This window comes from Stenella coeruleoalba, assembly GCF_951394435.1.
Source record: "Stenella coeruleoalba genome assembly, chromosome: 9".
In the NCBI taxonomy this organism is placed as follows: Eukaryota; Metazoa; Chordata; class Mammalia; order Artiodactyla; family Delphinidae; genus Stenella; species Stenella coeruleoalba.
In genome coordinates this window covers 72,764,085-72,782,428 of record NC_137155.1, presented here as the reverse complement: position 1 = coordinate 72,782,428, position 18,344 = coordinate 72,764,085, and the positions used below count along the sequence as shown (strand labels likewise).

General features: G+C 41.7%; 1 protein-coding gene across 6 annotated transcripts in view; it reads right to left on the bottom strand.

Annotated features, from left to right (window-relative positions):
* The window catches only part of ST7 (suppression of tumorigenicity 7), a 259,694-nt gene extending 241,900 nt beyond the window's left edge, over window positions 1-17,794 (bottom strand). For all 6 annotated transcript variants that reach the window (XM_079931456.1, XM_079931457.1, XM_079931459.1 and 3 more), the window contains exon 1: window positions 16,610-17,794. In XM_079931456.1, coding sequence (XP_079787582.1) covers window positions 16,610-16,760 — 151 coding nt within the window. In that variant the 5' untranslated portion in view covers window positions 16,761-17,794. The remainder of the gene's footprint in view (window positions 1-16,609) is intronic.
* Between the last annotated feature and the right edge of the window lie 550 nt (window positions 17,795-18,344).

Genomic DNA, 18,344 nt, shown 5'->3' with positions numbered 1-18,344 from the left:
TTAACATAGTGCCCTTATCTCTGCCAGCAATAGTTATATTCATAATATACATCAAAGCATTTAATTTCCCCCACTCAAAATCCTTACACAATGTTCTAGTCTAGGATCTAGTCTAGCCTTTTCTGAGAGGTAATTGGTCCATTCTATTTTTGGTCTCCTCTGTTGCCTTCCAAGATGCTGGATTCTAAGACATAGGAACTGGGATTCATCCTCACTAACCCCTGTGATAGCTGGGCCTCCAAGGAAAAGCAGGTCTGAAGGCATCAGAAGACCTCACACCTACAGATCAGGAAGCAGCCTTTCCCTTCCCTGGCAAGAGACATGCTGTTCCATGTATACTGACCCAGCCTCCCCGACCTACTGTTTCTCTCCTTGAAGACTGCCAACAGCCAGTAAGTGTACCTGTCTTACCAAAAGATGTGAGGATGGCCAGAAGGGGCGAAGGAATGACTCAACTAAGCTCTTGGCACCAAAAACTAACCTTTCCCTGCTTACCTAACAGAATAAAATGTGTGGATGCTGAAGAATATAGCAAGTCACCGACCACTAGCCTGTCAAAGAGAATCCTGACATCGCCAGCCCATCTACTGAAACCGCAGCCTCAAGATTAAAACCTCATTACCATTCAGGATTTGGTGCCCCAGTCAGCTACACTCCAGATTAAAATCACCGCTCTAGGACCAAGCCAAGCAGGCACGATGGCCCTGATGTAGCTGCAGTGAGGACAACTGTGCAAAGGTATTTAAGGGGTGGGGGATGCGGGGGAGGGATTCACCAAAACTAAGCCGTGGGAGTTCTAAAAATCACACTTAAAAGTGAAAGAATCACACAGAAAAGACCTGAACATCTGAGTATCAAGTCACGTAAGAATGTGCTATTCTGGGGACCTCCCTGGCGGTCCAGTGGTTAGGACTCCGTGCTTCCACTGCAGGGGGCGCAGGTTCAGTTCCTGGTCGGGGAACCAAGAGCCCACGTGCTGTGCAGTGCAGCAAAAAAGAAAAAGTGCTATTCCAGCAGGAAAGGATATACCAATCCCTGATGAAGAGGCAGCTTTTCTCCCACCTGTAAAAGAAACATATTCCACATACTATTGTAGAACAGACCTGCCTTGGCAATACCAAGCCTTAGCAGTCCCACAGAAACCAGGAGTGCCTCAATGGCTGTCTCTTTGAAGGCCCTGCCTCCTTTCCATATTTTTTCTAAAGGATGGCTCCTGGCCATGGGGCTGCTGGGGCAAAAGGAAGAACTGGGCACACCCCTAGAGCCCCAAACCAGCCTTCCCTTCCTTGTGTGACAGCACAAAAGGCATTAATGGTGGCCTATGCATAGACGTCCTCACTCTGTCCACAGCCTGCCAAAGAAAATCCAAATCAATACTCTACCCAGACCTTCACTCCACCAGCCTCAAAATCCAAGAGACTCTCCTAGTCCACCGTCCCCAGGCTTTCTGTGATGCAGAATAAAAAAATGGGCAGAGAAGCACTAGACCTAAGAGACAAGAGAGGACCTGAGACAGTAGAAAGAGAGAAAAGGGCTATAGAAGAGTCACTCTCTGCAATAAAACACTGAGGCTGAAGAGAGTAAGGAGAGTAAAAGTCCTGGCTGACTGGGAACAGGAGAAAGAACAAAGGGCAGGGTGATATATGAGGAACAGCAGACAAAGCAGACACTAGAAATGCACTGGGGTTATGAATTGTATCTCCATTAAGAAATAACAGTACAGAATGAAATTTCTTTCCACTCATTTTTGTTATTGTTGTCAGTAATGGCCTGTGCTTCTCTAAAAACACCACCATTCTAGGACTAACCTGTCTGATCCAGCATAAATGGGATTATATGTATTGTGTTGGCCAAAAGTTTCGTTTGTTTTTTTCCGTAAGATGGCTCTAGAAGCGCTTAGTTGTCTTTAACTTCATTCGAAACAATTTTGTTACATTGTAAGTGACAGCTGTCATATCAGTGTGCATTTTAAAAAAAGACATCAAAATTGGTGAATTTTTGTGTAGCCATTTTAATATTGAAGATGGAAGAAAAAAAGCAACATTTTCAGCATAGTATGCTTTATTATTTCAAGAAAGGTAAAAACTCAACTGAAACACATAAATAGTTTTGTGCAGTGTTTGGAGAAGGTGCTGTGACTGATCAAACATGTCAAAAGTGGTTTGTGAAGTTTCATGTTGGAGATTACCACTGGACAATGCTCCACAGACGGGTAGACCAGTTGAAGTTGACAGCGATCAAATCGAGACATTAATTGAGAACAATCAACATTATACCATGCGGGAGATACTCAAAATATCCAGATCAAGTGCTGAAAATCATTTGCACCAGCTTGGTTATGTTAATTGCTTTGATGCTCGGGTTCCACATAAGTTAAGTGAAAAAAACCTCCTTGACCGTATTTCCACATGCAATTCTCTACTGAAACATAATGAAAATGTTCTGTTTTTAAAACAAATTGTGACAGGCGATAAAAAGTGGATACTGTACAATAATGTGGAATGGAAGAGACCGTGGGGCAAGCGAAATGAACCACCATCAACCACACCAAAGGCCAGTCTTCATCCAAAGAAGGTGATGTTGTGTATATGGTGGGATTGGAAAGGAGTCCTCTATTATACAGAGCTCCTTCCGGAAAACCAAATGATTAATTCCAACAAATACTGCTCTCAATTAGACCAACTGAAAGCAGCACTTGACGAAAAGCATCCAGAATTAGTCAACAGAAAACGTATACTCTTCCATCAGGATAACACAAGGCTGCCTGTTTCTTTGCTGACCAGGCAAAAACTGTTACAGCTTGGCTGGGAATTTCTGATTCATCCACTATATTCACCAGACATTGCACCTTCAGATATCCATTTATTTCGGTCTTTACAATATTCTCTTAATGGAGAAAATTTCAATTCCCTGAAAGACTGTAAAAGGCACCTGGACCAGTTCTTTGCTCAAAAAGATAAATAGTTTTGGGAAGATGGAATTACGAAGTTGCCTGAAAAATGGCAGAAGGTAGTGGAACAAAACGGTGAATACATTGTCCAATAAACTTCCTGGTGAAACTGAAAAATGTGTCTTTTTTTTTTTACTGAAAAGTCAAAGGCACTTTTTGGCCCACTCAATACAAGGCAGAAACTCTGTGGGTGCCTTTCTTCCTCCCCACGCCTCTCTCACCTGGATGGAGTCCACCGGTAAGCGCTGCCTCCAGATGGAGCAGTGCCAGTAAAGAGGAAGCACTCTTCCCAGAGAAACACCCCAGAAATCCGTTTACTGAAACTCACAACAGCAGCATATTCTGTAATAACCAGTCACATTTTCAAAAGAGTAGTTTGGAATACATAGCGTATACCTGACTTACTAAATGGATTCAACAGAATTAGATTACTAAGTAGAAAGAAAACTGTAAATGCACCATGTCCACAGAATCATAATGTCAGAACTAAAAGGGTCTTTCAGAAACAGAGTATAGGGCTTCCCTGGTGGTGCAGTGGTTAAGAATCCGCCTGCCAGTGCAGGGGACACGGGTTCAAGCCCTGGTCCGGGAAGATCACATGTGCCGCGGGACAACTAAGCCCGTGCGCCACAACTACGGAGCCTGCACTCTAGAACCTGCGAGCCACAACTATTGAAGCCTGTACGCCTAGAGCCCATGCTCCAAAACAAGAGAAGCCACTGCAATGAGAAGCCCACGCATGGCAATGAAGAGTAGCCTCCGCTCACCGCAACTAGAGAAAGCCCGCATGCAGCAACAAAGACCCAACACAGCCAAAAATAAATTTTAAAAATAAATAAATTTATTAAAAAAAGAGTATAGACATTTTTAATATTCTTCAGAATATCTGACATCATGTAAGCAAAAGAATAGAAATTGGTTGCCAGAGTTTGTAACTAATTACAACCATCATAATCTCATATTCCAAATTTTTGTTTTCATCACAAAAAGATTTTATTATTCTTATTAACTGACTTTATAGTGGAAGAAAAACTAATCTTTAAAAACAAGTATGTAGTAAATATTTTGAATAGACATATACAATTGGAAATGCAAATTAAAATAACAATATGTCATTTGGCACGCATCAAACTAGCAAAAATGTTGAAGTCTGGTAACATCAAGATCTTGAAGATGCTGAGAAATAGAAGCTTGCATACATGACTGGTAGAGTATATAATGGTACAACCATTGTATTAAACTGAATCATGGGTCATAATTCTTCATACCCTCCTTGTATTGGAATTATGATCCACAACTTTTCCAGATGGCTCTGCAGAATAAGCAGAGTATACTTCCCTACCCCACAGATGTTGGGCTTATGACTTGCTCTCACCAATGGAAAGTAGGCAGAAGTGACAGAGAAGGAGACAGTAGGCCAGTTCTAGATATGACCCACATGAGGTTTTACATATTTCCACTTGCCTTCTTTTTGCTCTTGCCATGTTGCATGAGAAGATTGGGTAGCTATTTGTTCAACAGAATGAGAGACACGGAGCAGACCTGAATCCGACCTTAACCTAATCTGTAGCCTGGAGCCTGGAGCCCGATGTCTGGAGTCAGGAATCCAGCCAAGCACATTTGAGTTACACCAGGGAAAAATAAACACTTATTGTTTTTTTGGTTTGTTTTTGGTTTTGTTTTTTTCTTTGCTGTACGCAGGCCTCTCACTGTTGTGACCTCTCCCATTGCTGAGCACAGGCTCCGGACGTGCAGGCTCAGCGGCCATGGCTCACGGGCCCAGCCGCTCCGCGGCACGTGGGATCTTCCCGGACCGGGGCACGAACCCCCGTCCCCTGCATCGGCAGGCGGATTCTCAACCACTGCGCCACCAGGGAAGCCCCGAACACTTGTTGTTTTAAGCCACTAAGTTTTAAAGTGTTTTTTTGTTTTGTTTTGTTTTGTTTTATGTAGCATTACTGCAGCAATCTCTGACTAATACAATCATATACAAATTAATCTGGAAATATCCAATAAAACTGAAGATGCTGATATGGCTAAGGAAGGGACACTTCCAAATATATGCCCTACAGCAGTGGTTCTCAGTCCAATCAGATCTAACACCTTTTATAAAAACTAATTTTAAACACCCTCTTTCTATCCTATAACAAACTTAATAATCTACCTACTCTCACACATAAATTTCAAAAATAATCAATATAATATCCTAACTCTAATATAAAGAAGAAGTAAACAGAACACAATTTGTAATCAAGGGCAGGATAAGGGATAAGGCGAGCAAGGCACCTAGGGTATAAAATTTAAGGCAAAGTCATGCAAATGCTGAAGCTGCACCTGCAGGACTGAGAGAGAGTAGCTCCTTAAATTCTGCACCCAGGCACCTCACATGCCTCACTCTGGCCCTGTTTAAAATAATACAATTGTATTCAGAATGCAAATGTTTTCATGACTTTGGTAAAACATTTAATGAAGTAGACAGACACTTGTACCCTTACATAGCATCACCATGAATGCAACAACTACCAATGCAGGCCGATACAAGTATGTCATATTAGCGACTCAGATACTACAAATGGTATTGCTATTGGAGTCCTGAGTTTCCAAAATGGTGAACAATTCTCTTGGTGAAGTTCTTCCTTGCTATAGCAAGCTCTGAATAAACAGCCTTTACTTATTCCTTTTGGGTGGTCTCTGTTTATTTTTACAAAGGGAAGCAAAACTTTACTCCAGAAGCATGGGCTGTGCAAAGTGACTTCCATTTTAATAGTACAGTATTTGAAGGGGAGAGGGAGTAGCTTTACAGTGTAGAACTTGACAAACACTAAACCACCTCAGTCAGGTGATCAAGGTCAACATCAACAGTGACAAATCAAATTGATGGTATGCACCCATGATATGTAATGAAAATGGCGTTTTACCTCTGTGGTCCTCCCTCCCCAAATCCATAATCCCAGAAAAATCATGAGAAAAACTCCTGACATATCCCAGTTCAGGAAGAGTCTACAAAACACCTAACCAATACTCCTCAAAACTATCAAGGTCATCAAAAACCAGAAAAATATGAAACCCTGTCACAGCCAAAAGAAGTCTAAGGAGACATGACAACAATGTAGTGTGGTATACTGGATGGAATCCTGGAACATAGTAAAAGGACATTTGGTAAAAACTAAGGAAATCTGAATGATGTATAGACTTCAATTAAAAATGATGTGTCACAAATGAATTTATCTATGAAACAGAAACAGACTCACAGCCATAGAGAACAGACTTGTGATTGCCATGGGGAAGGGGAGGTGCAGGAGGGATGGACTGGGAGTTTGGGATTAGCAAATGCTAACTATTACATATATATATTCATATATATATATCTGAATCATTTGCTGTAAACCAGAAACTAACACAACATTGTAAATCAACTATACTTCAATAAAATAATTTTTTAAAAATGATGTGTCAATATTGGTTCCTTAATTGAAACAAATGTACCATAATAATGTAAGATATTAGTAATAGGGGAAACTGGATGTTAGGTATATGGGAACGCTCTGTAGTATTTTAGTAATCTTCTGTAAATCTAAAAGGATTCTACAAAATATAGTTTGTATATTTATGTTAAAAATAGAGAAATAGGGCTTCCCTGGTGGCGCAGTGGTTGAGAGTCCACCTGCCAATGTAGGGGACGCGGGTTCGTGCCTCGGTCCGAGAATATCCCACATGCCGCGGAGCGGCTGGGCCCGTTAGCCATGGCCGCTGAGCCTGCGCGTCCAGAGCCTGTGCTCCGCAATGGGAGAGGCTACAACAGTGAGAGGCCTGTGTACCACAAAAATGAAAAAAAAAAAAAAAAAAACAAGATTAATCTATGCTACTGTTTTTCTTGAATTATATCCCACATGACTGCTCCTGTCTACAATTAATTTTCTGCCCTTTCGGAAAAGCACTGTCTTAGGATAATTAATTCACTTGAAAACTGACAAGTAACAATATAATTTGGGGTTTTTAAAAATCTTGTTAAAAGTTCATTATATTTTCAGTAAATCATAGAACTATTTTAACATTCTTCTATCCAACTCAAGGGCAGAACATCAAAAATCAATTATCAAACTAACCACTGTGTGCTATTCCTAATATGTTTGCTTCCTCCTTTGTCTCTCCTAAATTCATTTTTCATTATAAGATTTAAATTTAAAAACTCCCAAAAAAACAGAAGATGGTTTCACAGGTGAATTCTACCAAACATTTAGAGAAGAGTTAACACCTATCCTCCTCAAACTATTCCAAAAACCTGCAGAGCAAGGAACACTTCCAAACTCATTCTTTGAGGCCAACATCACCCTGACACCAAAACCATACAAAGGAGATTGGTTCAAGATGGCGGAGTAGAAGGACATGCTCTCACTCCCTCTTGCGAGAACACCGGAATCACAACTAACTGCTGAACAATCATTGACAGGAAGACACTGGAACTCACCAAAAAAGATACCCCACATCCAAAGTAAAGGAGAAGCCACAATGAGATGGTAGGAGGGGCGCAATCACAGTAAAATCAAATCCCATAACTGCTGGGTGGGTGACTCACAAACTGGAGAACACTTATACCACAGAAGTCCACACACTGGAGTGAAGGTTCTGAGCCCCATGTCAGGCTTATGAATCTTGGGGTCTGGCAACAGGAGGAGGAATTCCTAGAGAATCAGACTTTGAAGGCTAGCGGGATTTGATTGCAGGACTTAGACAGGACTGGGGGAAAAAGAGACTCCACTCTCGGAGGGCACACACAAAGTAGTGTGCACATCAGGACCCAGGGGAAGGAGCAGTGACCCCACAGAGACTGAACCAGACCTACCTACCAGTGTCGGAGGGTCTCCTGCAGAGGCGGAGGGTGGCTCGGTCTCACCGTGAGGACAAGGACACTGGTAGCAGAAGTTCTGGGAAGTACTCCTTGGTGTGAGCCCTCCCAAAGCCGGTCACTAGCCCCACAAAAGAGCCTGGGTAGGCTCCAGTGTTGGGTCGTCTCAGGCCAAACAACCAGTAGGGAGGGGACCCAGCCCCACCCATTAGCAGACAAGCGGATTAAAGTTTTACTGAGCTCTGCTCACCAGAGCAACAGCCAGCTCTACCCACCACCAGTCCCTCCCATCATGAAACTTACACAAGCCTCTTAGATAGCCTCATCCACTAGAGGACAGACAACAGAAGCAAGAATTACAATCCTGCAGCCTGTGGGAAAAAAACCACATTCACAGAAAGACAAACAAGATGAAAAGGCAGAGGGCTATGTACCAGATGAAGGAACAAGATAACACTCCAGAAAAACAACTAAATGAAGTAGAGATAGGCAACCTTCCAGAAAAAGAATTCAGAATGATAGTGAAGATGATCCAAGACCTCAGAAAAAGAATGGAGACAAAGATCAAGAAGATGCAAGAAATGTTTAACAAAGATCTAGAAGAATTAAAGAACAAACAAACAGAGATGGACAATACAATAACTGAAATGAAAAATACACTAGAAGGAATCAATAGCAAAATAAATGAGGCAGAAGAACGGATAAGTGACCGGAAGACAGAATGGTGGAATTCACTGCTGCCAGAACAGAATAAAGAAAAAAGAATGAAAATAAATGAAGACAGCCTAAGAGACCTCTGGGAAAACAGTAAATGCAACAATATTCGCATTATAAGGGTCCCAGAAGGAGAAGAGAGAGAGAAATGACCAGAGAAAATATTTGAAGAGATTATAGTCAAAAACTTCCCAAAAATGGGAAAGGAAATAGCCACACACGTCCAGGAAGTGCAGAGAGTCCCATACAGGATAAACCTAAGGAGAAACATGCCGAGACACATAGTAATCAAACTGGCAAAAATTAAAGACAAAGAAAAATTATTGAAAGCAGCAAGGGAAGAGTGACAAATAATATACAGGGGAACCCCCATAAGGTTAACAGCTGATTTCTCAGCAGAACCTTTACAAGCCAGAAGGGAGTTGCATGATATACTAAAGTGATGAAAGGGAAGAACCTACAACCTACAACCAAGATTACTCTACCCAGCAAGGATCTCATTCAGATTCGATGGAGAAATCAAAAGCTTTACAGACAAGCAAAAGCTAAGAGAAATCAGCACTACCAAACCAGCTCTACAACAAATGCTAAAGGAACTTCTCTAAGTGGGAAACACAAGAGAAGAAGAGGACCTACAAAAACAAACCCAAAACAATTAAGAAAATGGTCATAGGAACATACATATCGATAATTAAACGTGAATGGATTAAATGCTCCAAGCAAAAGACACAGGCATGCTGAATGGAAACAAAAACAAGATCCATATATACGCTGCCTACAAGAGACCCACTTCAGACCTAGGGACACAGACAGACTGAAAGTGAGGGGATGGAAAAAGATATTCCATGCAAATGGAAATCAAAAGAAAGCTGGAGTAGCAATACTCATATCAGATAAAATAGACATTAAAATAAAGAACTTTACAAAAGACAAGGAAGGACACTACATAATGATCAAGGGATCAATCCAAGTAGAAGATATAACAATTATAAATATATATGCACCCAAAATAGGAGCACCTCAATACATAAGGCAACTGCTAACAGCTATAAAAGTGGAAATCAACAGTAACACAATAATAGTGCGGGACTTTAACAACTCACTTACACCAATGGACAGATCATCCAAACAGAAAATTAATCAGGAAACACAAGCGTTAAATGACACAATAGACCAGATAGATTTAATTGATATTTATAGGACATTCCATCCAAAAACAACAGAACACACTTTCTTCTCAAGTGCACATGGAACATTCTCCAGGATAGATCACATCTTGGGTCACAAATCAAGCCTCAGTAAATTTAAGAAAATTGAAATCATATCAAGCATCTTTTCTGACCACAAAGCTAGGAGATTAGAAATCAACTACAGGGAAAAAAATGTAAAAAACACAAACACAGGGAGGCTAAACAACACTTTACTAAATAACCAAGAGATCACTGAAGAAATCAAAGAGGAAATCAAAAAATACCTACTGACAAATGACAATGAAAACATGATGGTCCAAAAGCTATGAGATGCGGCAAAAGCAGTTCTAAGAGGGAAGTTTATAGCTATACAAGCCTACCTCAAGAAACAAGAAAAATCTCAAATAAACAATCTAACCTTACACCTAAAGGAACTAGAGAAAGAAGAACAAACAAAACCCAAAGTTAGCAGAAGGAAAGAAATCATAAAGATCAGAGCAGAAATAAATGAAATAGAAACAAAGAAAACAATAGCAAAGATCAATAAAACTAAAAGCTGGTTCTTTGAGAAGATAAACAAAATTGATAAACCATTAGCCAGACTCATCAAGGAAAAGAGGGAGAGGACTCAAATCAATAAAATTAGAAATGAAAAAGGAGAAGTTACAACAGACACCACAGAAATACAAAGCATCCTGAGAGACTACTACAAGCAACTCTATGCCAATAAAATGGACAACCTGGAAGAAATGGACAAATTCTTAGAAAGGTATAACCTTCCAAGACTGAACCAGGAAGAAATAGAAAATATGAACAGACCAATCACAAATAATGAAATTGAAACTGTGATTAAAAATCTTCCAACAAAGAAAAGTCCAGGACCACCTGGCTTCACAGGTGAATTCTATCAAACATTTAGAGAAGAGCTAACACCCATCCTTCTCAAACTCTTCCAAAAAATTGCAGAGGAAGGAACACTCCCAAACTCATTCTATGAGGTATCACCCTGATACCAAAACCAGACAAGGACACTACAAAAAAAGAAAATTACAGACCAATATCACTGATGAATATAGATGCAAAAATCCTCAACAAAATACTAGAAAACTGAATCCACCAACACATTAAAAGGATCATACACCATGATCAAGTGGGATTTATCCCAGGGATGCAAGGATTCTTCAATATATGCAAATCAATCAATGTGATAAACCATATTAACAAATTGAAGAATAAAACCATATGATCATCTTAATAGATGCAGAAAAAGGTTTTGACAAAATTCGACATTCATTTATGATAAATCTCTCCAGAAAGTGGGCAAAGAGGGAACATACTTCAACATAATAAAGGCCATATATGACAAACCCACAGCAAACATCATTCTCAATGGTAAAAAACTAAAAGCATATCTTCTAAGATCAGGAATAAGACAAGGATGTCCACTCTCACCACTATTATTCAACATAGTTTTGGACGTCCTAGCCATGGCAAACAGAGAAGAAAAAGAAATAAAAGGAATCCAAATTGGAAAATATGAAGTAAAACTGTCACTGTTTGCAGATGACATGATACTATACATAGAGAATCCTAAAGATGCCACAAGAAAACTGCTAGAGCTAATCAATGAATTTCATAAAGCAGCAGGATACAAAATTAATGCACAGAAATCTCTTGCATTCCTATACACTAATGATGAAAAATCTGAAAGAGAAATTAAGGAAACACTCCCATTTACCATTGCAACAAAAAGGATAAAATACCTAGGAATAAACCTATCTAGGGAGACAAAAGACTTGTATGCAGAAAACTATAAGACACTGATGAAGGAAATTAAAGATGATATGAACAGATGAAGAGATATACCATATTCTTCGATTGGAAGAATCAATATTGTGAAAATGATTATACTACCCAAAGCAATCTACATATTCAATGCAATCCCTATCAAATTACCAATGGCATTTTTTACAGAACTAGAACAAAAAAATCTTAAAATTTGTATGGAGACACAAAAGACCCCAAATAGCCAAAGCAGTCTTGAGGGAAAAAAACAGAGCTGGAGGAATCAGACTCCCTCACTTCAGACTATACTACAAAGCTACAGTAATCAAGATAATATGGTACTGGCACAAAAACAGAAATATAGATCAATGGAACAAGATAGAAAGCCCAGAGATAAACCCACGCACCTATGGTCAACTAATCTATGACAAAGGAGGCAAGGATATATAATGGAGAAAAGACAGTCTCTTCAATAAGTGGTGCTGGGAAAACTGGACAGCTACATGTAAAAGAATGAAATTAGAACACTCCCCAACACCATACACAAAAATAAACTCAAAATGGATTACAGACCTAAATGTAAGACTGGGCTCTATAAAACTCTTAGAGGAACACATAGGAAGAACACATTTGACATAAATCACAGCAAGATCTTTTTTGATCCACCTCCTAGAGTAATGGAAATAAAAACAAAAATAAACAAATGGAACCTAATGAAACTTCAAAGCTTTTGCACAGCAAAGGAAACCATAAAGAAGACAAAAAGACAGCCCTCACAATGGGAGAAAATAGTTGCAAACGAATCAATGGACAAAGGAGTAACCTCCAAAATATATAAATTTGCAGCTCAATACTAAAAAGAAATGCAGCTCAATATTAAAAAAAAACAAACAACCCAATCCAAAAATGGGCAGAAGACCTAAATAGACATTTCTCCAAAGAAGACATACAGATGGCCAAGAAGCACATGAAAAGCTGCTCAACATCACTAATTATTAGAGAAAAGCAAATCAAAACTACAATGAGGAAAAAAAAAAAAAAAAAAAAAAAAAAAAAACTACAATGAGGTATCACCTCACACCTGTCAGAATGGCCATCATCAGAAAATCTGCAAACAACAAATGCTGGAGAGGGAGTGGAGAAAAGGGAACCCTCTTGCACTGTTGGTGGGAATGTAAATTGATACAACCACTATGGAGAACAGTATGGAGGTTCCTTAAAAAAACGAAAAATAGAACTACCACATGACTCAGCAATCCCACTACTGGGCATATACCCAAAGAAAAGCATAATTCAAAAAGACACATGCACCCCAATGTTCATTGCAGCACTATTTACAATAGCCAGGACATGGAAGCAACCTAAATGCCCATCAACAGACAAATGGATAAAGAAGATGTGGTACATATATACAATGGAATATTACTCAGCCATAAAAAGGAACAAAACTGGGTCATTTGTAGAGACGTGGATGCATCTAGAGACTGTCATACAGAGTGAAGTAAGTCAGAAAGAGAAAAACAAATACCGTATATTAACGCATATATGTGGAACCTAGAAAAATGGTACAGATGAACCGTTTTGCAGGGCAGAAATTGAGACACAGATGTAGAGGACAAACGTATGGACACCAAGGGGGGAAAGCAGCAGGGGGTGGTGGTGGTGGTGGTGTGATGAATTGGGAGATTGGGATTGACATGTATACACTGATGTGTATAAAATTGATGACTAATAAGAACCTGCTGTATAAAAAAATAAATAGAATTAAGTTCAAAAATTAAAAAAAAAATAAGAAAACCATACAAAGATAACACAAAAAAAGGAAATTACAGGCCAATATCACTGATGAACATAGACGCAAAAAATCCTCAACAAAATACTAGCAAACCAAATCCAACAATACATTAAAAGGATTATACACCATGATCAGGTAGAATTTATCCCAGGAATGCAAGAATTTTTCAATATCTGCAAATCAGTCAATAGTGTCAGCTTCCCTAAGGAAGGAGGCCTGGGCCACCCACAGCTTCCTAAAAGCAGCTCTAGATTCAACAGCCTCTCCAGGGACATGTGCTTTCATCATCACAGGAAGAGGCAAGCACCATAGCACTTAGGAACAGCAAAATTAGTTCCATTAGAACCCATTTAGATCTCCCTGAAAGGACAAGTTCCACCATAGGAGGGTCCAATGTCCCCTTCTCCCCTTACCTTCTCACAGAAGTGGCAGAGAGAGATGTACTCTCTGTGTGCTTCTCCTTTACCTTCTTTTATGACTAAAATATAGGTAAAACCACACTGAAAACAGAAGTCCAGCATCACTGGGATAAATAGTCTCAGGTTCCCTCTATCGTGTGTCAGATGAGATTCAGCCCAGACGGCCTGAATCTCATACCTCGTCTTCATATTTCCTCTATCTCTTAGAAGCCCAAATGAGAAATGACCCTAATGCAAATTAACAAAGGTGTTTGTGAGAAATACTAGATTTAAAGTTGCTGGGAGAGGACCTAACAATTTTCTTCCTTAAAAATTACACATATTGGGACTTCCCTGGTGGTGCAGTGGTCAAGACTTCGCACTCCCAATGCAGGGGGCCCGGGTTCGATCCCTGGTCAGGGACTAGATCCCGAAGGCTGCAACTAAAAGATTCCCTCATGCCCCAACTAAAGATTCCGCATGCCACAACTAAAGATCCCGCATGTGGCAAAGAAGATCCCAAGACCCGCAACTAAGACCCGGGGAGGCCAAATAAATAAATATATATTTTTTAAAATTACACATATTACCAGTAGGTATTTTGCTTCTTGCCTGTTCTGTATGAAGCATTGGTATGTGGCACGTATGGGCACATGCACACATATACACACGTAGATGATTATTTAACCTACTTTAAGAAAATGTGGTATTACAAATGTGTGTTCTGAAATAAAAATTTTAAATGTGTATTAAATGAGAAACGTTCACAATTTTTAAACCTTACAATGAATTTTTTGGGAGAAAAAAATTAAACCCACTTACCAATAAATATAAGACTCCATGGCCTCATATATTCAAGCAACTTCTAAAGATAACAAAACTTTGGGGACTTTCCCAGTGGTCCAGTGGTTAAGACCCTGCCTTCCAATGCAGGGCACCCGGTTTCCATCCCTGATTGGGGAACTAAGATCCCACATGGAACTAAGACCCCACATGTCGTGAGGTGAAGGTATCTTAGAGATATATTTGCCAAAGGCAAGGAAACCAAAAGCAAGGAAGAATACTCTGATAAGCAACCACTCTAACAGATGGAAAAGCCAGAAAGCCATCATCACTAGGATGACTGCATCCAAGGGCTGAGCAGCTCCTATAAAAATGGCAAGATGATTCTCGGGTGCAGAGTCCTATCTGCACCCCAGGAGTACCTTCCCAAGGGATACTATGAAACAAATGTGAATATGAACATGAGTTCAAGTTAAAGAAATCAAGGTATATGAGGCTTAGTATTTAAGAGCACAAGTAGGGGCTCCCCTGGTGGCGTAGTGGTTAAGAATCCGCCTGCCAATGCAGGGTACATGGGTTCAAGCCCTGCTCCAGGAAGATCCCACATGCCGCAGAGCAACTAACCCTGTGCGCCACAACTACTGAGCCTACGATCTAGAGCCCGCGCACCACAACTACTGAACCCGCGTGCCACAACTACTGATGCCCGCACACCTAGAGCCCGTGCTCTGCAACAAGAGAAGCCACCGCAATGAGAAGCCCGCACACCACAAAGAGTTGCCCCCGCTCACCGCAACTAGAGAAAGCCCACGCGCAGCAACAAAGACCCAATGCAGCCAAAAATAAATAAATTAAAAAAATAAATAAAAGCACAAGTACCTAACAAAATGACTACATTATCTCAAACATTCTAAAAATTGTTTTAGTGCAGTTAACAACACAGAGGAAAATGCATTTCCAGACCCCTGACTCCCGGACTATGTAAATCACACATTAGGTAGAATACATACGCATTCATTCAAGAATGTAAGGATTTCCCAAATTACTGTGAAATTTTAAAAAAGAAAAGACCTTTCTAACGAGTCGCACAACTATTTCCAGACTTCAAGAACTGTAACCCTTCCTGCAAAATATACTTTGCGTTTTTGATTTGTCTCCGGAGTGTCACTGTTGGTGTGAGTTTTCTCTGTGGTTGCTTTCTAATGATTCAGTTGTCTGACTGCAAGTTTAAGATCCTGTTTAATTACCTTCTGCACTTACGACCGTGGAGAGGACACACGGCGGGGCTCACTTCTTAGCATGTGGAGCTTTTTCTATGATTCTGAACATGACTAGTTATCAACGCCTTATGCGGACGGGGAGAAGGGAGAGAGAAGGGCTAAGACCATTTAAAACCATCATAAATTCCAGATTTCCTATCTCTCCTTTTGTCCCTTTGACATTCCGTCTGGTAACCTGACACGTCATCCATAGCCCTGATAGTACTTTCGAGAAACCCTCTCCCCATCTAAAAGAGACGCCTCTTCGCCCGCAACTCAGGGGGCTCACAGGCGGGCAGTCCCGGCCCCAGGTGCGGGGTCGACTCCTTCTGGGGGCTTCGCCGCTGGGCACCCCTGAGCAGTACCCTCACGGGGGCGCCCGCGACCGGCCGAGTCGCGCCGGGATCTGGAGGCACGCCTCGTCCGACTACACTTCGGACGCTCTGCACCCGCAGCCGACAGCGTGTGAGGAAGGACACGGTACAAATCTGAGGAGCCCTCGGGGTTCACGCGCAGACAGCCAAGTGGGCTTACGCGAGGACTCCCTCCCTCCCGACCTCCGTCTCCTCTGTCGCCGCCCGACGAGCACGTCGGGCGCAGGAGCGGCAGCCGCCGGTCAGGCCCGCCTGCCGGCGCGGCTCCTCCTCCGCGGGGTCGCCGGGCCGCGGAGCCGCGAAGGCCGCCAGTCGCCTTCGCACAACCCCGTCTACCCCGCCAGCCGAGGCGCCGCGTCCTTGGCGGGTGGCCGCGGGCATCCGGTGCGCGGGACCCGGCGCGTCCTCGAGCGCGCGCCCGGCCGCCCCCGCTGGCCGCGGCCCCGGGCGAGTTGCACTAACTTTGCGGGGCGGGGGAGGGGCGAGCGCAGCGGGCCCGGCTGCCCGGGCCTTACCTGTGCTCAAATTGTCGTTGATTTTCAAGGGCACCCGCAGGACGTAGACCAGGAAGAGGACGATGAAGAACCATACGGTCCAGAGATAAGTCCAAGACCAAACTATGCAGGACTTGAGCTGCTCCAGAAAGCCCGTGCCCGCTTCAGCCATTTTTCCGGCGCTGCTCTCTGCTGCCGCGGCTCTCGGTGTCTGCAGGGATGATTCACCGGCCCGGAGGCGCCGCTCGCGCCGCCGCCGCCGCCGCCGCCGTCGCCGCCGCCGCGGCCCCGGCGCCCCCGGAGCTCGCCCGCCGCCCGGGACGCGGGCGCGGCGGGAAATCGCGCGCGAGTCGCGGGCGCGCTTGCCTTTTTTTCCCAGCCTTAATGCTAACTCTCTGAAGGCCCCTACAAGTGGCCTTCGTGGAAGGATCACGTGGCCCTTGCCCCTCACGTTCTGATGCCATTTATATTATGCTAATACTTAGAAAGACAAGCCAAGTGGCGCGCTGAGGGAAACTCTTGACATATGTTGAGGTTTCCTGTATGTCAGGCACTGTTCCAAGGTCTGTATAATCTCACCTAATTCCTTCAACAATCTCCATTATATAGATAAGGGAAACTGAGGCACAAAGTGACTGAGCACTTTACCTTCAGCTCGAGCCAAAATTCATTTGCAGTATGATGGATGCCAGCGTACGAGGTCTTAAACCCAACGCTCTACTCCTTTCTCTCAGAATTTAGGTTCAGAGGGATGAATAAACGCGGAGCAACTAGAAAAAAATTAGATGTGCTCCTGTCACTGGTTAGTAGGCCTGAAGATAAATCATTCTGTTAAGCAAGATTTGGGTTGCACACTATTTTTACCTTTGTTTTGTCTTCCTTGAAGCCGCACAGGGGGTTTCCAAAGACAACTTGACAAGAAGAATGTTTATCATCCAATCTGGGGGGTGATGACAGATCAAACAACTCTCAGCCTGTTTTTAATATAAACAATTCTCCGGGATAATTTTGGCTTACTCTAAACTGGCTACTTTAAACAAGAAGTAAATTATAAACGTTTTTTGTCTGTACTGAATGAAACGTTGCCTTTACCAAATGAAAATTTAAAGTCTGTTTCTGTCCATAAATAATTTCACTTTCTATGTATTGGATAGTAATAAAGCAATGGCAGGTAACCCAATCTACAGCCAAGACATTGTTAGAATTCTGAGCATTCAAGAGAATATTTTATTATAAATATTGTTTTGCTTACTTGTCATTTCCTGCATAATAAAACAAGCTCCTTTAACTTTTTACATGTATTTTATGTATTATGGCATACATAATAGAACTACTGTTACATTTTCACTAATTCCAATCTCACTGTCAGCTACTGGTTTCTCCATATATTTTATCTACTAGAGCGGTGATACAGACAAGGATAAGAGAAATTGACACACACATACTTTTTTATAGATATTTATTGCAGCATACTACCAAACAATTTTTTATCTAACAATGATGCCTGGATTCTCAGTAGAATAAAACAACATGAGTACATGAAACGTCTATTTTATGTGATGATTAAGTAACCCACCAGATTCTCTGCAATAGGTTTGCCTACTTAATTTAAATGAATAGACTGGGGCCTGACTTTTTGCTGTCGGTGAACCTCAAAGAAGGGACATAAATCTGACTCAGCTGAGCTACAGTTTTTTGATTATCTACTAGGAGATCCTGTAGGGTCAGCCCTATCTTACTCATCATTGCCTCTGCC